The sequence below is a fragment of the Dermochelys coriacea genome, chromosome 2, assembly GCF_009764565.3.
Source record: "Dermochelys coriacea isolate rDerCor1 chromosome 2, rDerCor1.pri.v4, whole genome shotgun sequence".
Taxonomy (NCBI): domain Eukaryota; kingdom Metazoa; phylum Chordata; order Testudines; family Dermochelyidae; genus Dermochelys; species Dermochelys coriacea.
The window spans coordinates 70,370,626-70,395,292 of NC_050069.1; the positions used below are offsets into that span (position 1 = coordinate 70,370,626).

Sequence of the window (24,667 nt, forward strand, 5' to 3'; positions counted from 1 at the left end):
AGGAAGGGTGAAGTATCAAGGTCAAAAAAGTAGGTGTTTTGTCAGATTGTCATCAGGGAACATAGGGTAAAGAAGAGTAAGGAGAGTAGTGAGCACCATTAATCCAAAGAGTGCTGTTATTACTTGAACTCTAGAATCTTTAAACAATAAGTACAAGATCAAGATACTGGACTCCAATAGATGGAAGAATCCTGCTCCAGGTGATGGTGTTGCTCCCCTAACCAAACATATCAGAGACGGGGAACAGAAATTAGATAAGAAAAGCAAAAAGAAAAACTTGAGGACTCAAAGAACAGGAGTCTCTTCATTGTTGGAGTCAGTCAGCTGACTCAGCACTCACAAAATCAGTGAGTCAGTCCATGAGTTTTCTGTCTCAATACATTATTCTTAAAGGGTACTTTAAAACTCAATTCATTACAAGGAGAATAAAGAAAACACAGAAGCCTTATATATGCAGAAAGAAATCAGAACCACCTCCCTTCTCAGCCACCACTAATATTTTATTATTATTAATATTAACTGCTTGTGGAATCCTGCTTTCTCTAAGTATCATCCTCACCTACCTACCAAATATATGGCCCCACTGAGTTCTGTACATTCTCCTTCAAAGCCTGGGTAGCCCTACAGTTCTAAGTCCTCGTTAACTACTGTCTCCTGATTTCCTTTGTAAAGTCTGAGCAGGGAATTAACTCCATACTTGTTGGATATCAGATAGGGCTTTACACTCTGCTGCAGAACTATACAAATTAATTAGATTAACAGGAAGGCTGAAATGAGCAGCAAAGATCCAGTTTGTTTTTCATAAAGCCTGGTTTCTGAAACTTTTAAGAATGAAAATCAGCAGACAAAATGAAGAGAGGAGGGTTTAGAGCACAGAGAGAATATATGTCAAGTAGAAGATTCTTTGAGGTACAGAGACCAGACTAATGTCTATCTATTAAAGTAAAAAAAATCAGCAAAAGGTTTAATTTCATATGTTCTTGTGGAATTGTTATTAGTGGATGCACAATAAAGATGGAAAATACTCAAAGTAGAGAGATAATACAGATGTATGAATCAAAAAGACAAATGTCAAAAGTACTTAGGTAGGCATCACATATTTCAGTCCTTCAACAGCTGATAGATCAGCACAAGGTAAGAAGCCATCAAGTAGGTGTGCAACGTTCTCAACTGCACAAGAGTTTCCCAGGGCCCCAGGTGTGGTCATTTGCTTCACACCGCACCACCCCGCCTTTGAAAAAGTTGAGCTTGCACCAGACAGAGCATGGCAGCTCAAAGCCAGGCAGTCTCTCATCAGGCAAGTCATGAGGAAGGAGTTTCTTACAGTGGAAGCAGCTCATTCCCATTCTGTTCATCACAATGTGGAAGCATCCGCTATAGAGATAGTCGGTAAAGTAGTCCAGATTGCTTTTCCGCTGATGAGTTGGGGTCAAGGTGTCTCCCATATATCTTTGCAAAGTGGCAGTCATGGCAACTCCTGGATTTTGACAAGGAGGTTCTCCTCATCATGCCCTGGGGTGACTAAAGCAGCAAGCATTAAACTGAATCTGGATAACCTTGATTCCAGTTACAGTGGTACTGGAGCAGTATTCATTGGTTCTTCATTTTCCATTCTTCAGTATTCATTCAACACCACTCAGTGTTGAGGAGCTGTCAGCTGCAAAAAGCTTAGTAACAGAGAAATGCATGTAGGTTCCGTATAGAGTGATTTTACATTGACCTTCGATAAAAATGTAACTATGTCTTGCAAACCTGAATTTGTATCAGACACTGAGGTCTAACAAGGTATCTGTAAGATTTTGATCTGAAATTTTCTTTAGCTGTCCTATTCCCTTGCCAACAGTTGTTTCAGGATTTTTTTCTGCAAAAGTTTTTGAATTCTCAAAAACCAAGAAGATTTTTGCAAGGTTAATAAGGAATTTCTGAACAGAGGAACTAAAGAAAGAGAATGAGGATTGGAATGAGACATTTGCCTTATTATTATTTATTGTTTATATTGCTAGGTAGGGGTTCATGATGGTTCACAAAACACACAGTGCCATATTCATTTAATCAGGCACAACGCTAAGATATCTTATGGAGAGCTATGCACTTCCACCAATGGTGCAGTTGGCCCATAGTTTAGATAAGTGACTGCACCAAGGGGTTTGTAATCTAATTTTCTGAACAAAAATACTTCATTAATTTAACTATCTCTCTGTTGTGCAAGTTGATGGTGCAGAAGAACAACCACATTTCATCCCAGAGATGGTTGTCACTTAGTAGTAAGTAAAATGATCCCTATATGGAATGAGGAGGCTGGTCAAGTACTTTTAACATCCTTTAGCATGAAAAGCTCTATGTAAATGTGCGGTATTATTAAGCAGACATTTACAATTTCAATTATTTTTCCTCAGTTCTTTTACCTGGCCTCTGGCAAAAGTGATGGGTCCACTTCTTGAATTATTAAGCCATCTTTTCCCGGAGTCACCTCTCGCTCCTTGGATACAAAGATAAGCCTCTCCACTGGTATCTGCTTTCTTTATGTCTCCAGTGTGCACATGAATGGAATATTCCACAACTAAAAGAAAAATTTTAAATCATTCAGTATAAAAAGGGAAACTCTGTGTCATCTTGTCTCATAATGAAAATGCTTAGGTTATATTGTATTGTTTTATGTGAGGATCACTTGATATATTCTTAAAAAAGGAAAGGCACAGTACCATAAAATGGCACCTTAAAAGTTTTTAATTAGAGGCAGGGTCTGTATAGAATGCAGTTATGCAGCTCTATAGATAGCTACATAGTTCATCTTTTTTCAAGTTATTAAGTATTATTTGTATTATGGTTGTACCTAGAGGCTTCTACCAAGATCAGAGTCCTATTGTGCTAGGCACTGTACAAACACACAATAAGGTATGATCCCTGCCCCAAGTAGTTTACAATCTAAATATACAAGAGAGACACAGGGTGGGAAAAAGTATTATCCCCATTTTATACAAGGAGAAGTGGGTCACAGAGAGATTAAGTCCCTGTCTACATTACAGAAATTTGCACCATTGTAATTTAGACAGTATATTTACACTGTCAATATAGTTACATCTTAATGGACTCACCCTGCTCTGATGTAAGGCAGGGTTGAAACCAGTGCATCTTAATCCAGTAGATTAATGGAGTAAACTGCATATAAACTGGTATAAATTAATCACACAAAACAAGGGTATTTAGCTACACTACTACTAATTCCAACGAGAGTTGTGTGGCTAAATCTCATATTCAGCTTTGAAAATCTCAACCTTAGCTCCTGCTTACTACAATTACACTTGATTTGGAAGGGGTGAACAGGGAAAATCCTTAAACAGAGGAAGCAGCTAATTGTTTCCTCTGCTCAGTATCTGAATATTAATTATTATTACTTGTATTATGCGTAGAAACCCAAATCTCGGACCAGAACACCATTGTGCTAATGAATAATGTACACACACAGAACAAAAAGATGTTTTTAGTTCTGATAGAACAATATCCTAGAGCAGGGGTCTCCAATGCAGTTCCCGCGGGCACCACAGTCTTCTAGGAATAGGAATATGGATGTTTTCAGAAAGGTTGGGAACCACTGTCTTAGAGCAAAGTAATGTAACAAATCTGTGGCCAGCTATACACCCAGGCTATTAGGAACTACAGGGAGGCAACAATGACTAACTATCTCAGATCCTTCTGTTTTAGAAGCATCAACTTGAGCTAAAGAAGAACCTGTTAGCTTTAGCAATATGACACTCAGATTCCTTTCAGAAGGGGAAGTAGTATAATTGTAATTATGAATTATTATCATTATTATTATTTTTAAATAATAAGCCATTTTATACCACAATTGTCACACTTTAGGTTGTGGGTTCATCAACCAATACACACACACTTTTGTGTATGGAAGGGCAAGTAAGCTGGCTGATGAACTCACATCCTATCACAATTATTGTTTAAGGCTTGATTTCAGAGGTACTGAGCACCCACAAATTCAATCAAAGTCCACAGATCTGCCAGGATCTCAGACGTTTCAGCTCCCACTCATGCCAAAATCATCACCAGTATGCTGCAGAAATCAGAGAGGTTACAGAATTTAGGTTCAGAATGCTACAGAATACACAGGAATTGTATTAAAATTCACAGAAGATCATGAGGTCTTCATTGCAGCAAGTTTCTTGGATTCCCCTTGATACATTTATGGAAGGTTTAAAACTGATTGTTAAAAACACACTGTGAAAAATTAAGAAACCACAAGCTAAAGCTGTCGTTTATTCTCATGCGTAGGTGATGGCAAAAGAGAAAAAAAAAGTATTCTGCAAGATATTTATTTTTAAACTTTTCCTACAGCTCTTTTCACAAGCTGGTGCTATTCAGATTGAGTGTTATAATAAAAAAGGGTGAATCCAAATATTGTGACATCTTATACAGTCATTTTTCTAATCCTTTTAAAATATAAAAAGTTCATGTCACTGAAGTAAGGGTTTTACAGGCCAATTTTGCATACTGACTGAGTTTAACAAGTAATAAGGGCTGTATCTATCCACACTGGTAACATTTATGTACATAGAAAAGGAGTACTTGTGGCATCTTAGAGACTAACAAACTTATTTGAGCATAAGCTTTCATAAGTTACAGCTCACTTCATCGGATGCATTTGGTGGAAAATACAGTGGGGAGATTTATATACACACACAGAGAACATGAAACAATGGGTTTTTACATACACACTGTAAGGAGAGTGATCACTTAAGATGAGCCATCACCAGCAGCAGGGGGAGGAAAGGAGGAAAACCTTCCTCAGCTCTCATCCCCTAATGCTCCTACTCGCGCTACATTGATGACATATTCATCATCTGGACCCATGGAAAAGAAGCCCTTGAGGAATTCCACCATGATCTCAACAATTTCCATCCCACCATCAACCTCAGCCTGGACCAGTCCACACAAGAGATCCACTTCCTGTAGCTCACAAAAGCTTATGCTCAAATAAATTTGTTAGTGCCACAAGTACTCCTTTTCTTTTTGTGAATACAGACTAACACGGCTGCTACTCTGAAACCTGTCATTTATGTACATGTTGCAACACATTTCTGTTAGGTGGAAACATCTTTGTTTCTCTTCATCATTTGACTGTACGGGGATGGCACGTAAAGAAGCCTCTTTTGTGAAAAATACCTTTCATTTCAGTGTGGCATTATTTATCGTATTCAAGGACTCCTCCATCACTTTTAAAAAAATTAGTCTAGGTCTTGATCCAGCAAAGCTCTTGATGCAACTGGACTACTCAAGTACTTGAAGAAGGTGCTTAAGTGCTTTGCTAGATTGAGGCCTAGTGTACTCTCTTTAAGGTGCCTAAATATTCTTAGGGGTGTAAATTAGCCTACCTCTACTGAAGTCAATGAAGCTGCACTGATTTGCACTAGTTGAGGATCTGACCCACGCATTTTAAAGCAAATGATCTGCCTAGGTGATATTTTGGCAGCAAGTTGTTCTGCCATTGGAAAAACTAGGGTTTAAGATGCAGGATTCTCTGGGTCAGCGGAAACAAGATACGTCATTGTTGTGATGCACCCAGAGCCTAGTCCAGCTTACCTTGTTCATGCAAGTAGATCTATTGAAGTCAATAGACCTCTTGTTTGAATGAGATGAGAAGGATTTTTTATTCATAGATTTCAAGGCCAGAAGTAACCACTGTGATGATCTAGTCTGACTTCCTGTATAACAGACTATAGAACTTCCTAAAAATAATTCCTAAAGCAGATCTTTTAGAAAAAAAATCTAATCTTGATTTAATAATTGCCAGTGATGGAGAATCTACCACAATCCTTGGCAAATTGTTGCAATGGTTAGTTAACATCACTGTTACAAATTTACAACTGATTTCCATAGACTACACATTAGCTTAGACTATGTCTCAGATTTCCAAAGGGGTCTGCACCTCCATTTGAAATTTTTGAAAAAATAAATGAAAATGAAAAAAGGTTGAAAACTACTCGTTTAGCACTGTGGTAACTTGGGAGCTGCCCATTGTTGCATGTGAGGGGGCACTGTGTTAAGGAGATGGAAATGGTCCTATAGCTGGCAGACAGGGCAAGGTTGAACTCTTGGGAGAATCCAATGCAATACTTGCTTTGCCTCCCTGGTACTGGATGAGCTCTACACTCCTAACACTGCTGGCATTCCTTCAGATCAGGCCATAACAGGAGAAAGCATGACTCTGCATTGGAAACTGAAACTATGAATGGGATAGACTGGACACAGAACCAACAACATGTCCAGCTGAGGCTAGTGGGGTGACATAGGAGACATGAACACAAAGTGTAAGTCTCCCTGCTTTTTTACAAGGAAGGGTTTAGATGTGTATATGGGGTCGGGGGCGGCGCAAGGAGAGAGGGGAGATACGTCTGGGACTGGATATTACTTACTGAAAGACTGCCTCTGAGTAAAGATCAAAAAGATGAGGGTACTTTTTTCCTGGAAAATTCCCATGAAAATCAGAGTTGATAAGGGATGTGGTGATACTGATATGGCCTCTATTATAACCAGGCAATTGGTGCTGACAGTAAAAGTGGTTGTGTATTTTGGGGTTTACCTTTTATCTTTAACTTTGCTATCTAAAGTGATCTTTCTATTTATCTTCTGGAGGGGGGGCTAAGAGATAGGGACACAATGATCTGTTTACTTTTAAAGTGTTTTATTTTATTTGGTCTTGTGCTAAGAAGGGATTTATTAAAGGCATCTCCATGTCCTGCTGTCTCTTTCAGGCCATGAATGACTGCAATCAAATAAAACTCTAGAATATCTTTGTCACCAGTAAGCAAATTGGTATGCAAAGAAAAGTTGCCTGTTTGTTAGAAAATTTAGATTGATTTAGTACTGTGACTCTGATATAAAACACTGCCACAGAAACAACACTTTCCCCTATAGAAAAATCACATGTAGTACAGGGACTATGAACAGCATTGACTCTGATCTTGAAGACACACATAAACCCAATGGGCCTATTCACATGCATAAAATTATTCACATGCAGAAGGTTATGCAGGATTGAGGACATTTTCTTTCGGTTGGGGGCTCATGAGGCCTATAATACAGAGGTGTTACTCACAACAGTGCCTGATTTCTAGGAAATTACTCAAAAATCTGTTTTGCTTGGGAAAAATTCACAAAGTAAAAATCTGAATTTTCACACAGTTCTATTTTGTCTCAGAAGATGAGGAACTGAAAAGTAAGAAGTGGATGAAAATAAACACCTCATAGACATCATTTCTGCTTTAGACATTCTTGGGGTTATGAATTAGCACATTTGGGAATTTGTTTTTGTGTTTTATGCATTCACAAGAATTTTGATAAGTGTTTAAATTTTGATTTTTTTAGCATTCCCTTTTGTGGCTGGGCTTAAATCAGTAAGTCATCCCTAATAACACTGAGAGGTTAAAGGAATCCTTTTACTCAGGAGATAGGTGCCTGTGTTTTGTTCTTAGAGCAGGAGGTCATTTCCACAGGATTCATGCTGATGAGTGTGTGTGCGTGTGTGTGCGTGTGTCCCCGTGTCCTTCTTCTGTTCCTAGGATTTTTATCATCCAGGTTCAAAGTAAGAACAATGTTTTTTGGTGAATGGATACAGGTTGGAACTCAATCACACAACATTCTGCATACCAACATGCAGTCAATGATTAAAAGAGTTTGTTTGACTGTGTTTTGCTGAGTTTGTTCAAGTTCCGTTTGGGATAAAATGGTTAAGAAAAACTGCTTAGGATTTTAAATTTTTATGTGAAGTATTTTATCATCTTTTTCTGAGTGCAGAGAAATTTCATTTTTTTCCAAACAACTTCTGTTTAGCCAATACAACATCCTCTCTACTGTAGCCTCGGTCAATAAACCTTTTTGCTGTTGCCAATAGTTTCAGGACATGATCTGTACTATCCCTGGTTTCAGAGTAGCAGCCGTGTTAGTCTGTATTTGCAAAAAGAATTAAATGCATTAAATGCATCCGATGAAGTGAGCTGTAGCTCACGAAAGCTTATGCTCTAATAAATTTGTTAGTCTCTAAGGTGCCACAAGTACTCCTTTTCTTTTTGTACTATCCCTATCACTTCTCTTTTTTCTAATGAATTGGATAAATGGGAAGCTTTTTCTTAAATGGCCAAGGATGAAAGCTATCAATATGCAAAAGGCTGCTCTTACCAATATTTTCTGAATTAATCATCATTTTGTCATGTTTGTGACAGCATACATCTAAATAATTTACTTGTGTTACTATTTGAAAAATGTGCAGAAAAACTGAACTTGTGCAAATTAATATAGCTTTTTTTGCTGTAGTAATAGTTTCTGTACCGTAAATTCCTCATGAACATCAATAAAACACTAACTAAGGCAATTGAAATTTCTGGATAGCTCTATGCTAACTGACCCTGGCAGGTTTTTAAAAATCTTGCCCCTGGCTTGTATTGGATCTTTGCATATCTGACATTACTAAAAAAAAATCCCAAAAATTTTTTCTATAAATAAGTAATCTATTCCTTATTTACAGAAAGGATAGCTTAATATTATACACTACATAATACATCATACATTTATTCAGTTGATTCATTATGACCAATTTTACTCTGTAGGATCAATAAATCTATTTTTTTTAAATGTCACATGCTATTGTGTGCTTGATACAATATGAAAGAGATTGAAATCTTATATCAGCAAGGTACGTTTAATTTGCCATCAGCTGTTGCAAAGGTTGCCCCAAGACTGACTTCATTGGACTGACTTCCTTTCTAGGGGAAAGAAGTGTTGCCTTCTCTAGCTTTTGATGTACATTTATCACATTAGATTCTTAGGACAAAATTCTTGTTTTGGAAACCTGAACATAGCATGTACTAGAGTAGCAGCCGTGTTAGTCTGTATTCGCAAAAAGAAAAGGAGTACTTGTGGCACCTTAGAGACTAACATATTTATTTGAGCATAAGCTTTCGTGAGCTACACGTGAGCTCACGAAAGCTTATTCTCAAATAAATTTGTTAGTCTCTAAGGTGCCACAAGTACTCAATTGCAGTACATGCTATAAGAAAAGGAGTACTTGTGGCACCTTAGAGACTAACAAATTTATTTGAGCATAAGCTTTCGTGAGCTACATCGAAGTGAGCTGTAGCTCATGAAAGCTTATGCTCAAATAAATTTGTTAGTCTCTAAGATGCCACAAGTACTCCTTTTCTTATAGCATGTACTGCAATCAACATTAGAAGCGCATGTGCATCCAAGGACAGAACCTGACCCTCAGTGAGGAAAAAGGGCTTAAATTACCAGGCAAAGGATCCTGGTCTGCATAGAGAGCTGGCAGTTCCACACATTTATCTTCGTTATGTTTGAACGAGCAGTTAAAAGCTAACCACATCTCCTGGTTCATGCCTGTGTGCTTCATATGCAGCAAGTCTAGGTGCCAAGGCTGATTTAACTTGGTGTGTGGGCCAGTTATCTGAATCTTGTAGATTGAGCCAATGTCTGCCAGTTCATCCTATGTGAGAAAAAGAGAAGTCAGATGCAATCTCACTATAGCAATACCAGATCTAATATACTTGTCAGTTATATATAATAATTTAACAAATCTCAGAGATTAAAAGATTGTGGCAGTTTTAGAATTGTTACCTTTTTTTTTAATTTATTTTTTATTTCTTTTACTCACCGTACAAAATTGATTTGCTAACTGCATGAGCTGAATGGCTCTCTAGAGGTTTGAATACTAGAGAATTGGTGACTTTTCTCATAAGAGTCACTGGGGAAAACTGCATACTGAACAAAATTAGACAGTATAATTCACAATGATGCAGGGGACTGTTTGCAAACATTATTGATTAGAAAGTGACCAAATGGCTCATCTCAACTTGCTAACAATACAATGAAAAGCTCAAGTGTTCTTTAAATTTCAGTTACCAGACCATGAATCCCCTGGGGGAAAAAGTGTTCCCTACAACATACAGTAAAAACAACTGCTGTAATTAAGTGTGAATTTTAAAGTCAATTAATTTAATTTTGAGTAGGTTACGTAGTTAGGGAAACACATTCACTTCTTTAAAGGGTTCTCAGACTTCTTCCATAGCGTGAACCACATTTTAGTAGACAGATTGTCCTCTGGCACCCTTCCCCTTGGATTCATGATCGAACAGATCCCCTCAGCTCCCATTAGTCATTGCACAACATCCCTGTGGCCATGCCACTGTATGGATAAGTAACACTAGGAAAGTGCTTATGTAATTTGTAACTATATTTAAAGGCAATAAATCTCTTGTCCTTTTGAGGGAACAACAGGGAAAGCACATTGTCTCTTTTTACTCTTGGATTCATCTCTACTTCCCATCTGTTTCCCCCACTCCCTCCTTGGCTCCCCTCCTTTACACAAGCTGTCCAGCTATCTGGTGCCCTGAACATGTGGCCTGGCCACTTCGCTCTCTTCACCCCGGGCATCTCTACTTTCATATTCCTTTTATATAGCAAAGGGCCCTCAGTGGAGACAGCCAGACTTATTCCTCCTTGTTTCCAGCTCATATCCAGGCTCTTCTGGTGTCTATAGAAGCAGCTGGGAGCAAGGAGGAGCAGCAGCGAGTGAAGTGTGATGTGTCTGCTTTCTACTAATCACCAGCAAGTACTCCACAGACCACAGTTTGAGAACTATTGCTTACTTGCTATGCTACTCAAATTAGACAATCCCTATCAGCCAAAAAGGCAGTTCATTCAATGTGGCATTATGCACGACCTTCATATTATTCACTGGGAAATCTGAATATATTGTTGTCCCTTGGCCCAAGCAATTAGCCAATATTTGGGGCCTTGTTGGGTTTTTTCCATTAGGAAGAGAAATTGATGATAGATTCAGATAGTTCTTTTACGAAAATCATATTTACAAAGAACGTACACAAAGTCCTGCTGCCCTGATCATAGTAGAAACAAACAGGAGGCAGTTTCCTTGCTCACAGATCGAAGCCAGCTTTCCAGCCAGTCCTGTTCCCAAAAGAAACTCTCCCCTGACTTCCTCCCAAGGCCACACTCACCAGTGCTCTCCTAGCTTTCTGATCCTGAGTGCTTGTGACACCCACAGCTCCACCAATCAATGCCCCAGCCCCACAAGCCCCAGGGAAACCACTCAGATTCTCCCTGAATTAGTTCTTGCTCAAGTGTTCGCAGGAGGTCAAATACCTTGGACAGTGGTTTCTATTGTTTCAGCTATCTCTGAACAAAGAGGTATTTAATTGCTCCCTCATTTAAAGTGACTAGCATACCCATGAGCTTCAGTGAGACCTGTGGTTACTGACAGATCAAAGATATGCATGCTGGCAGCCACCAACGCTCTCCAGCATAAACAATCTTTATACTTTTGGTTGATAACCCACCAATAAGGTACTTCAAAATGTCCTGCTTTCGAGACACACATTGGGGTAAGTTATAGGCTCAAATGGTTAGGAGCAGTATTCATTTGAATCTGCCTTCTACAGAATAGAAAAGAAATGCTCCCCCAAGCAGTATTAGGCTGCTATGGTAGGTGTGGTGGGTGGAAATTGTTAGCATCGGTGTAGATTAAAGAGCAGCAGACAAGAATGAAATATTTCAGTTTTTTAAATTAAATCTCTAAGAGTTCCTCTTAGTGGATTATGCCCATAGTGGAGGCTCTTTCCCCTCCTTTACGGCCAAGTTAGGAGCTACTCCAATTCTGAGTCTGCTTCAGCAGCGTTCATTTTAATTACTGCTCCACTCCTCACTGTGTCTGTAGCACATGCAGAGCAGAGCAGAGTGTCAATAAGTACTATAGGAACAGGAATAGCCCCCCTATCAGAGAAGGCAGTATAATTCCCAAAAGGATGTGAGGATGTGGGAAAATGAGAGGCTCCCTACTGACTGAATGTTGGTCTCAAAGGTTTGTTGATGTTTTAATTAGTTGGGAAGGACAGGGAAAGGAGGCAGAAAGAGAGGGGGAAAGGATGAAAGAGTGGCATAAGGTAGGAGGACCCTGATAGGGAAACAAGGAGTTAGGCAAAGGAAAAAGAAAGGAGGGGCAAGAAAGACAGAGATAGAAAGCAAAAGAGACAAGGGAATGGAATGGATGTGAATATAGGAGGAAGAGAGAAAGCAGTTAGGAAGGAGAAACATAGCGGAAGGGAAGAAGAATTAGATAATGAGGTTTAGGGAGGAAAAGGGACAAGGGCATTTTACCCTATCATATACTGACTCCAGAAAAAAGTCACTTGGTATCTCTGACTTTATACACCATATTTGTGGATTAAATTACGAAGTACCACATTTTCCTGCCTGCAGTCTGACATGCACAACCATATGCACTAGCAAATCACGGAATTTTCATATGCAAACACACAATGCCTGAAAATCAGGCAGGATTTGTTCATGATAATGCCATTGTGCATGTGCAAATCCTGTCATTTGTCGACAAAAATGACTGTGTGCACCAATTTGCACAGACAGGTTTAGAAATCGTGTTGGAAATTTGGCCTAAATGAACGATTTCTACGGGAATTAAAAGGATCATTAAGTACATGATTCTTAGAAGCTTTCTGGTAATAGAGAAAGATTAAACTACTTTGATTTGAGTTGCTTTTCCTGTAATTTGAAGAGCCAACTCTTTGTGATTCAGGTCTCCATAAAAGATGAAAGAAAGGTGTATAGGATCCATTTCAGTGTTGACGTCAGATCCAATGATGTCCATTATCCACAGACCTGAGGACTGCATGTTGATTTGAGGCAGTTTAGGACTATAAATCAATCTTTTACCTTTAAAAAATGATCAAAACAGAAAGAGGAAAGAAGACAGCATGAAAGAAAGGCATAATATATTAGGACCACAGGCTTTACAGTACACAAACAGCTGTATTTGAAGGTTATGTTGTATCTATGGCAACAACACATCAATACCTTTATTGCATTTTTTCAATCAAGATTTAACCTTAATGTTCTTTTGTGTTTCAAACTTTAGATTTACAGAATATTTTCTGGATGTGAAGTGTCCTTTTTGGAACTAATTATTAAAGAACATGCAGCCTCTTTAATAACCCTAATTATGTTTTGACAGAAGTAATCAATGTCACCAACTCACTATCTCACTTATATCATTTAGAAACAATAGTAGTCTGAAGCATAACACCTGGTGTATATCAATGAAATCCCCACTTGCAATCAAACCTTAAATAAGAATATGTTGTATGATACTGAGAGCTGAACATATATATGAAGTGCTCTAAACCCACATTAGCCAGATCCACATACAGCAATGCTAAAAACCCTCTGAATAATTCCAGGTCTGCTACATTTGGACCTTTAATTTTGGAATCTGTTTAAACAATCTTATGTAAACATCCTATGCACATTTAAATGATTCTATGTTGTGATATAATAAATAACACAACACAGAGAAATCTACTTTTAATGAGTCTAGAAAACTAAATGGTGCGTTCTAAGTGTATCTGATACAGACACATTGCTTCTCGCTTTTCTACTTATTTTTTTTCCCCTTACGGATCTAAATTGGGAGGTTCATTTCCATTGGTGCATCTATCTTCTTGGCATTATTTTTATAAGATACAACACCTGATTACAGCAATCTTCTTTCCTCTTATTTTTAAATGGGATTGATGAATTTTACTTCTTGTTTGGACATGAGAGACTGCTGTGAGCACCTCCCAATGCCTTTCTGCCATGTGCACCTAGGTTTTGATTTGCAATCCTGCCACAATGATGGTCTTCAGCCAAACGGAGCGACAGCTCTACTGAACAGTGCAGTAGCTCTGTGGGTGTGGACGAATGCCCTCAGATAAGGACTAAACTGAGACCACTAAAGTAACTTTTACCTAGCTTAAAACTGGCTCCCAATAGGCTGAAAACTAGTGCATTAAAACTCTACTTTAAGCCACTTATCCCCATGAGGCCTCTTCTCACATTCTAATCCCCCATTAAATTTTAACATGCTAAATTTAATTCAGAGGGCTATTGCTTTGTTCACAGTGCACTATGCAGCATTAGATTATATTATCTCTGACCTTAGCAGTGTGTTTCCTATTATAGAAAAATCATGCTGAAAATGTGTGTGATGTTTACAGCCAAATAAAGATATTATAGCAATTATAAAGACCTTCAGTCAAATTAACTTCTGATATAAGCAGGTGGAACTCTCATTGACTTCAGTCTTGTTGCAGAAGGACCTACCTATTGCTATAATCTCACAAACAGTCTCATGTATTCCCAGATGAGTATCAAGCCAGTTCCAACATGGAAAGATCCATTCTTTATCTGAATCCTCTGATTTCTTGATTGTTATCATCTTGAGGTACATTCCAGCCCCATATCCTTCTCCATCATGTCCTACAACTACCTTTTGCAAATGGCTCAGAGAAACTGCCTCTATTAAAAATGAATCCACCTGCAAAAAGGAGAAATACTTTGAAAAGCAGCAAAAATGGAATACTTGTTCTTTAAAGACACACACACACACTCAGCATAAATGCAAAGTGTAATAACTAGAAATGAACTTAAACCAAAAGCTTGGATCTGAATATGCTTGAACTTCAGAGGAAACTTGGACCTGGATCTAGATCAGGATCAGGATCTGAACGTCAGGACTGGCTTATATCTATAATGGTTGAAAAGGAAATCCTGCTTCTGAACAGCGTATTTCAGTTCTTGATTAGATTCCAAACATTGTGACTCAGGCCCTTCATTAGTAATGACTGCAGGCTCATTTGATCTTTGGCTCATATGGGACATTTAATCAGTTATTCCAAATTATGCTATAATGTGCTTTTGGATACTAAAATATCACTAGAAAATCTTGGTTCTGATATACTTATTGTGAGTTTCTGGCTTCCAGGATCTATTATGCAAATATACATTAGTAGGGTTTCAGAGGAAAGTTAACATTCTGGAAAAAGTTTATTCATTGGGAGAAAAGATTTTCTATAATCCTGAATTCTCTCTTAGAAAGCAGAGAAGTCTGTCTTTTGTTTTCTGTACAACATGAGAAAAAAGGAGGGAAAAGACTGAAAAGGAGGTGATGGGAGAGGGTAGGAGAGATAAAGAGACACAAGCAGAGATGAAAGAAGGATGGGAAAGACAAAGACGGAAGAGGAACAGAATGGAGAGAGCAATGGGGAAGAAAGGGAAAGGAAAGAAGTAAAGGAAAGGAGAGGGCAAAGGGAAAGAGAAGGAAAAGAGGACCATGGCGAGCGAGGAGTCAAAAGAGGAAATTTAATGCAGCACTAAATCTATATGATTCAAGGACAGCTTGGTGCAATGCATTCTTTTCATTTTATAACAATCCCATCTGCTTTGTACACTACCCAAATGAGGGCCCAGTGAGCCCCAATGTGGCTAACAATGGTCAATAAGTTTTGATTAGCTGGAAATTTTTTTAGCCTCTCAGTACCGAATCAAGGTGAAAACAATTGGAATTTTAACAATAACGGTATTTCAGATAAAAATTATAAAAAATAGATTTATGTACTATGGGATCCTAATAAATAAAACTACAAGGCACTTAGAATGGATATATTAGTAAACAGCTCTGTGAAGAACAACTCTGTGGTTACCAAAGTGCTATAGAACATGATAGCTATTTTTGTATAAAAGTTACACTAATATTAAAAACGCTTTCAGGTGATAAAACATCCATTTACTAGAATTCCAGACTTGGCAGCCAGATTGCAAGTACAATTAAGTAACTGGTTCTTAATTAAGGCAATACAGGGAAAAATCTGTGCATGAAGGAAGAGTTACTCACCCTGTACAGTAACTGTAACTCTTCAAGATGTGTGTCCCTATCGGTGCAACACTTCAAGTGTGCACGTGCCTTTTATACCCTTGATAGGAGATTTCTAGCTAGTGGCAGTGGTGGATTAGCCACTAGGCCAACGGGGCCCAGGCCCAGGGGCCCCAGCTAATTGGGGGAGGTCCTGGAAAATGGGGACTCCCACGCCCCAACCTGCACAGGAGGAGAGGGCAGGTGGGCTGAACAAGGCAAGCCCCCACGCCTCGACATGCTGGTGGGGAAGGAGTAAACTGCAGGCAGAAGTGGTGGAGAGGCCCCCACTTGCTCTGCTCTAGAGGCCCCCCACAAAACCCTAATCCGCCCTTGGCTAGCAGTTCAGCCCAGGCATGCGCCCTATGCCTCCTCATGGCAGATACCAAAGCTATACATGGTGCATGGGCAAACCTCCCTCAGTTCTTTTACCTAGGCATCTCCTAGGGAGCAACCAAACCAGAGGGGAAGGATGGGTAATAGAGAACCCATAGAGACACACTTCTCGAAGAACTTCAGTTACTGGATAGGGTGAATAACTTTTCCTTCTTTGAATAGTGTCTCCACTTCACTTGACTTCTGAGCAGTATCCCCGGGAGGAGGAGGAGGCTTCAGAACAGGGTCCAGAACTGAAGCTAGTACTGAAGAGCCAAGTGCTGCATCAGATCTGATGGCGTGAAGCAGGGCTTAATGCTTCGAAACTGTATGGATTGAAATCCAAGTGGTGGCTCTGCATCTCACAGATACTGGACCATTCTTAAAAAAAAATGCAGTAGATGTTGCCTATTATGCGGCTGAATGTGCTCTCACCCTCTGAGGGGGTGGAGGCTGAGCACCTGCAGAGTCATAAAAGGCAGAGATACAATCTGATAGTCATTTCAAAAAGTCTCTGAGCAGAGATAGGATCCCCCTTAGATCTATTTGCAAAGGAGAAGAAGAGTCTAGGTGATCTCCTAAACTGCTTATTCATGTTCAGGGGGAAGACAAAGTCCCTTCTAACATCCAAGATATGGAAATAGGATTCCTGCTTAGAACTCTGAGGTTTTGGAAAAAATACTGGTAGATGGATAGAATAGTTAGGATGAAAATCCTTTGGTAGGAACCTAGATTGTGGAACTTTAATGACCTTGCCATAAAGAACATTGTAAGGGAGGCAGGGGGGAAATCTACCATCAAGGCTCCAATCTCCCTGACCCTAGGTGCTGACATGATGGCAACTAAGAAGGCCATCTTCATTGACAAATGTAGTAGGGAACAGATCACCATTGGTTTGAATGGAGCTTTCACGAGGTGGTTGAGAACCAGGTTGAGGTCCCAAAATGGGGTCAGAGTCTAATGTGGGGGAAGAGATTACCCAGACACTTAATAAATCTAGATGATACTGGGTGAGCAAAAATGAAGAATCCCTTGACTGGGGGTTGAAAGGCTGAAACTGTGGCCAGGTATACCTTGACTGATCTGATGGATAACCCAGATGTCTTTAGATCCAGCAGTTAACCTAGGATGAGAGAAAGGGGAACCAACTCAGGCTAAAGGTAGCAACAACCAAACCAATTGACAAATCTCTTCCATTTCGGTACGTAGGTAGTATGGGTTAACATTTTTCTACTGTTTAATAACATCCATAGAACCATCAAGGAGCCACACCCTGAGACATGGTCAGGAATTTGATTGATAGCTGGATACGGAGTTGAAGCAGGTAAGGGTATCAAGCTTGTCTTGGCCAGGTAAGTGCTATGCGAAGAACAAACTCTGGCCTTGTCCTGCCTGATCTCATTCAGCCCCCTTAGAATTAGGGAGGTGGGGGAAAGGCACAGAACACTCTTCTTTCACAGTAGAAGGAAAGCACCCCCAGGGAGTGGTGACATAGATCCTCCCCTGGAACAGAAGAGAAGGCACTTCCTGTTCTCTGAAGTGGCATAAAAGATCAGTTTCTGGCAGTCCCCATCTCTGGGGCATGATGTGAAGAACCTGGGTGTGTCCAGGTCCCATTCATAGTAGTGGGAGAAATCTCTGGCTGTGGTATTCTGGATGCCTGGGAGTTAGACCACTGAAATCTGGATGTGGTGGGCTATCCACCAGTTCCTGAGCTTTATGGCTTCAGTAGCCAAGGAAAGGGATCTTGCTCCTCCCTACTTGTTAATATAGAACATGCAGAACATGTTATCCATCATTACCTTGATTGCCTTGCTCCTAATGAGGGACAGGAAATGGAGGCAATTGTTCCTGACTATCCTGAGCCCCAACAGGTTGATGTGGAGGCTAGCTTCATGGGCTGTCCATTGGCCCTGAACTGTGAGGGTGTATAGGTGGACTCCCTTATCCTAACAGGGATGTGTCATTAGTTAGAGTCACTCCTGGGGTTGGATGACAGAAAGGGACACCTGCACAGATGTTGAGTTGCTCTTTCCATCAGTTTAGGGCATTCTTTACGTGCAAAGGGACTGTCACCTGCCTGTCCAAGATGTCCCTGCTGGAAGCAGCAGAGTAGTAGCCTTGCATGATTGGACATGAAGGTGCAGTCTGCCATATGGCCTACGAGTTGAAGGAAGTTTCTTATTGTGGTCCAAGGGCTTCCCTGAATTGTCTCTACCAGACCTAACAAAGGTCACAAATCTGTCTAAAGGGATGTACACTCTGGCTGTCAGTGAGTCCAAGTACACCCCTTTAAACTGTATCCTTTTTACTGCTACCAGTGTGGATTTCTTTATGTTCAACTGTAGGCCCAACTCCTGGAACAGAGCAAGGGTTGTCTGGGTAGAAGACAGCACTGCCTTGAGTAGTCAGTAGATGAGGTATGGGAAGACCAGGATCACTTCCTGCCAAAGTGAGGTTGCCATCATCACTAGTACCTTTGAAAATACCCATGGGGTTGAGGATAGGCCAAACGGAAGCACTTGCTACAGAAAATGATCTTGACCTATGGTCAATCATAAGCATTTCCTGTGCAGTGGGTGTATAGTTATATGGAAGCATGTTCCTTGTAGGTGGAGAGCTGAAAACCAAACCCCTTCCTCCAGCAAAGGACTTACAGAGTCACCATCCTGAACTTTTGAGGCTTAATGAACTTGTTCAACAGTCTTAGAGCTAAGATCCGGCTCCAATCACTGTTCTTCTTTGGCAGTAGGAAATATTTTGAATAGAACACCCTGCCCCTGTGAGATGAAGAGACAGTTCTATTGCTCCTAGTTGGAGGAGAAAGTCCACCTCTTGCCTCAGCAGAAGCTCATGAGAGAGGTCCCTGAAGAGGGACAGTGGAAGGAAGGGAGTGATATAAAATGAATGGTATAATTGATGTTATGATCTCCATGATCTGTTGGTCCATGATGATCCACTCCGAAGCCTGGTAGAAATGGACACGGTGGTCCCCAAAGAGAGGAAGGTGAAAGGGCACAACCATAAATCCAGAGGAGCGGGAGGATTCAAACCTTCAATCAGACCATCAAAACTGCTGTTTAGATGATGCCTGGGCAGTCATGGAGTGTGGTTGGGTGGCTTTCTTACTCTAAAACCTCTGTCTCTTTTTTGGGAGGTGTTCCATGAGTCTGTGGTATCCTGAGAATGGAGCACGGCATGACCTCTGTGCAGACCGTGACCTACTAAAATGTTTCTTGCTTGTAGGTGTGTGTGACGAGGTCAAGACTCACCACCGCTGGCGCCTCCCACTGGTTGCTCCGGGAATTAGCTCTGTCCAGTCATGGAGCACCTTTTGCACATGGTGCCTTGCCCTTCATCTACTCTGCTGCTTTGGGGACCAGCATTGCTCCCTTCTCAACAGCGTCCTTTTCAGGACACTGCCCTCCGGCAGAGCCCACTGCTCCGGTCTCACCCCCTTCTGGGGGTTTGGTGCTAACAGCAGTCTTTGCTCTACACTGGCCCTAGTGGCTGACTGCAGCCTCAAAGTCTAGCCCCTTTGTCGCAGGGGCCAGCCACAGCCTTTATCAGGCCACGCTCCTCCTCAGCCAGGTGTAGTACAGCTGGGAAGGAGAGGACCCAGGCCCACCCGCTACTCTGGGTCCTGACCCAGGGACCCTCTAGTGGCAGCCTCTCTGCCCTCCTTTTCTCCCCTTGTCCCTATGCACCTGCCCAACCCTTTGTAGCTAGGCCGGCAGCGTGGGGTTTTCCTTGGCCAGAGCTCCCCAGCTCCTTCTGCCCTTCCCCAGCACTGCTCTGTCCAAGGTTCTACCTTTCAGCTCAGGAGCCAGTCCTCCTCCCTTGCCCACCAGGGAGATACTCCCTTGCTCTTTGCTAGGCAGTCTTTATATAGGGCCTATGCCGGCCCTGATTGGCTGCCTCTCCCTCTGCCCTGATTGCTCTCCCCAGGCCTTCTTTGATTGGCTGCGGATCTGCGCAGCCTCTCTGGCCTGGTTCAGCTCTTCTTCTCAGGGGGGTGGGGCACTGCCCCACCAGAGTGTATAAATGCCCAGGTAACATAGGGTAGCCCTGGAGTCCCTCAGCATGCGCAGGGAGTTATTTGTGGTCTCTGAGAAAAGCTTATGTGTCAAAGGGGAGGTCCTGTTGTGCTTTGAACCTTTCTCAGAAACCCTGAAAGTTAGAGCCATGCACATAACTACCATTGTAGAGATGGATCTGGCAGTGGCATCCACAGTATCTAGGGATGTTTGGAGAGCTGTTTGGACAATAGTTGGCCCTCTACAACTTTTGACGATAATTGCTCTCTGCAGTTAGTTGTGCGGCAGCTGCTCAATAAAGACTGTGAGCTTGTTGTATTTGGACATGACTGCCTGATAATTTTCGCTCCAGAACCACAGGATTGTGGACAAGTATGACTTTCATCCAGAGAGATCCAGCTGCTTTTTGTCCTTGTCATGGGGGGAGATCTCAAAAAGTGCTACCTACAGCATTCATTCACCACATCCAACACTAGGTTAGTTGGTCACAGGTTTCAGAGTGGTAGCCATGTTAGTCTGTATCAGCAAAAACAACCACGAGTCCTTGTGGCACCTTAGAGACTAACAAATGTATCTGGGCATAAGCTTTTGTGGGCTAGAACCCACTTCATCAGATGAACGGAGTGGAAAATACCTGCTTATATATAAATATACCTGCTACTGTATTTTCCACTCCATGCATCCGATGAAGTGGGTTCTAGCCCACGAAAGCTTATGCCCAGATACATTTGTTAGTCTCTAAGGTGCCACAAGGACTCCTCATTGTTTTTAGGTTAGTTGGGTGGGGGATGGGAAAATAAAAAGTCAGAATCCTTAAGGGGCACTTAGTATTTCTGATTCGCCCTTTTGCATGTTGTGGGAATAGCAGAACTGTCTTTGCTAGGCTGTCTTAGCCAGATCCAGGACAGTCTCATCAATAGGTATCACCACCCTGGAGTGTGTTGCAGACTGCAAGATTCCCAGCAGCTTGTATTGCACATTCTTGACCTCCTCAGAGGGACCTGCAGGGTGTCTGCTATCTTTCTAATGAGGTTCTGAAACTGCCTGAAATTGTCAGCTGCGGAAAGTGGTGGAGGCATAACCACCTCATCCACTGATGATAATGAAATGGGAGTCTCAGGCATGGCTTCTTCATCTGCCCTAGCCTCGTGGCCCTCAAACATTTCCTCCTGCGGGGTGGAGGATGGGGAGAGGGGGGATGTGAAACTCTGGTCTCCCTGAGGGGCAGTACTGGTGGTCTGGTAAATTGCTACTGATAGGCAGCCCACAGATCCTAATGTAGCCATTTCAGGGGTCCATAAGGAAATGGGGGTTGCAAGCAAGGCTGGTTCCACCATCCTTGATGACCTGCAGGTCCTCCCTACAGCCAGCCAAAAGCAGATTCCAAAAGGGGTATGTAGAAGTACCCCTAACCAAAATCAAGGAGACTGATTAGGAGTCCTCTTCCTCTTCCTCCATGTCCTCCCATGGGGTGGGGGGGCAGCCATTGAAGACAGAGTGGAGTCCAGTGCCAAAGGATGGCCACTTGGAGACTAAGGCCATAGACAAGGTAGAGGTAGCTGAAGCTACTGGTACCACTGATGACTGCATCACTGGCACCACTGACATCTGGCACCATTGCTTGCTCGATACTGAGGATACCCCTGGCTGAGCTGCTTGCATCAGTACTGATGGATGGGTTAAGGCGCAGGACCGCATGAACAGAATGGATCCTTTGGTGCCAATATCAGGGTCAAGCACAATGGTACCCTGTACTTATCCTCATTACTGGTGGATGGTACCTGGGCCCTATTGGAGCCATTCTTCTTGTCCTTGGAATTCCAGGGCTTCACAGGCTCACCGGTACTGGAGGAAGAGCCCTTGGCCTCAGCGATACCTTCAGAGACTGAGGACCTTGATAGGGACCTGATCTTTTTTGGCTCTGTCATGGTTCCCACCCCACTCTAAACTCTAGGGTACAGATGTGGGGACCCGCATGAAAGACCTCCTAAGCTTATTTCTACCAGCTTAGGGTAAAACTTCCCCAAGGCACAAACTCTTTGCCCTTGGAGGGTACGCTGCCACCACCAAGTGATTTAACAAAAAATCAGGGAAAGGACCACTTGGAGTTCCTATTCCTCCAAAATATCCCCCCAAGCCCTTACACCTCCTTTCCTGGGGAGGCTTGAGAATAATATTCTAATCAATTGGTTACAAAGTGATCACAGACCCAAACCCCTGGGTCTTAGGACAATAGAAAATCAGTCGGGCTCTTAAAAGAAACAGAACTGTATTAGAAAGAAAAAAGGTAAAAGAAGCACCTCTGTAAAATTAGAAGGGAAGCTAATCTCACAGGACAATCAGATTTAAAACACAGATGATTTCCCTCTGGGCAAAAACTTTAAAGTTACAAAAAGAAAACCAGGAATATACCTTCCTCTCAGCACAGAGAAAATCACAAGTCAAAACAAAAGTAAATTAACGCATTTCCTTGCTAGTACTTACTAATTCTAATGGAGTTGGATTGCTTGCTTTCTATCTCTCTCTCCGGCAAGCACACAGAACAGACAGACAAAAGCCTCTGCCTCCCCGCCCCAGATTTGAAAGTATCTTGTCCCCTTATTGGTCCTTTTGGTCAGGTGCCAGCCAGGTTACCTGAGCTTCTTAACCCTTTACAGGTAAAAGGATATTGTGCCTCTGGCCAGGAGGGATTTTATAGTACTGTATACAGGAAGGTTGTTATATTTATGACAGGCTCCTTAGAGTGAGAGTCCATGCTTCTCTTTCTGGGTATCTTCCTAGTGGCCTCCAAAGATTCCCTTCTTTAGGAGAAGAATGCCTTGAGGTTTTCAGGGTGCTGAATCTATCCAGAGACAGATGTGTGGTGGGATAGGTCTCCTGACCTGTCTGAGAGAGTGTTGCGGGAAGTGTTTTACAGTTAATACTCTGAGCTTTATCTCCTTGGTCTTTTGTGTCCTGGACTTTAGGGCCAAGCAGAAGAAATACTTCTGCGATATGTGGGAATGCCCCAGACACACCTGGAGTGCTCATTGCTTACCGGTATAGCCTCCTGGCAAGAAAGGCAGAGTTTGAAGCCTGGCGAGCCAGGCATGCTCCGCTAGGAGAAGACAAGTCTCCCAGAGAGGAAAAGAGAGGGGAAAACAATCCTCTCACCTAACTTGCTAACTAACTATAAACTGCATAACTGCAATAAAAAAACCAGAAGGCTGAGCATGTTCTAGGTGGAAACGCTAGGGTTCCATCTCAGGCCGAGGCAATAGAGAAGGAACTGAGGGCAGATCGATTGTTCATCCCATATAGCTTTGGTGTCTGCCACATGGAGGTTTACGGTGCATGTGCGAGCCAAACAGACACTGATAGCTAGAAATCTCCAGTTAAGGGCTCAAGAGGAGCATGAACTCCAGAAGTGGAGCATGCATAGGGCCACTACTCGACAAAGGATCTAAGTTAAGTATGGAATAATGCCACCTTGTGGACCCTGCAGGTAACTAACAGGAAGTGGGCTTGAGACACATGTCAGACAGGTTAGGGGTTCTCTAAGTTAAACATTGAATCTCGTTTCATCCTTTATGTTGTTGATATGTTAAATGAAATAATTTCACAGAAATCTAAGACTCTCTCCTTTCTTAAGAATACTATAGCTTGGTGATGAGTAAGTATGAAAAAGGATTATTTTATTTTTAAACTCTGTCAGTGCATTCTCTTCTTTAAGTAAAATTTCTCATCTGAGGTTATACATTAAATATCTCTTCTTTCAGGGGATGCCATTTGTTTTAGTCCCAAAAGCTACCTACGTTCCAAACAAATTTGGTGCCCCCTCACTTTTGTTGTTGAAAATTATCAACAGAAATAATATTTAAGCTATGATTATCAAAACAGCTATTTACATTTAAAGGAATGAATTTCACAGCAATATAAGTTTCCTGTATGAATCATTTTTATGACACTAATTTTGGTTCTTTGTCACACACTGCATCCCACATTTGGGACATAAAAAGTTGAGAGGCATGATCACAAGGGTTATGACTCAGATAAGCTGCTTTACACATGCAAATGTAGAACCCTGATTATCACCTATGGAAAATCTAGGGATAGAGCTGGAACAGAATACTGCTACAAGTAAAATTCTATAAGGAGAATTTTGTTCTTACAATTAAGAGCTGGTTGTAGACATTCAGAAAACAGTGCTATTGTTTGAGTTTGTAAGAAAACTTAACATTTGTGTCTTTTTACCTTGTTCCTTTGAAATTTTCCTCCTTTTACCAATGATTCGTGCAGTTTCCTCACACCGGTGTCCCCTCTTTCACCATACAGAGTGATATAAACATTTGCAAAGGTTTCTGATCCCCAGTGGTCACCAGTGTGTATAGAGACAATATACTTGTGGACTATACAAAGAAAGAAGATTGTTTGAACAAAACAGATTGAATTGAAAGGGTAAGCTTCAAGGAAAACTGCAATATAATTTAAA

General features: G+C 41.4%; 1 protein-coding gene across 1 annotated transcript in view; it reads right to left on the reverse strand.

Annotated features, from left to right (window-relative positions):
- The window catches only part of RP1 (RP1 axonemal microtubule associated), a 264,400-nt gene that overhangs the window by 78,103 nt on the left and 161,630 nt on the right, over positions 1–24,667 (reverse strand). The window contains exons 33-37 of the mRNA XM_043507860.1: positions 24,430–24,584; positions 14,197–14,410; positions 12,578–12,768; positions 9,298–9,508; positions 2,406–2,560 (exon numbers count right to left, since the gene is read on the reverse strand). Coding sequence (XP_043363795.1) covers positions 2,406–2,560; positions 9,298–9,508; positions 12,578–12,768; positions 14,197–14,410; positions 24,430–24,584 — 926 coding nt within the window. The remainder of the gene's footprint in view (positions 1–2,405; positions 2,561–9,297; positions 9,509–12,577; positions 12,769–14,196; positions 14,411–24,429; positions 24,585–24,667) is intronic.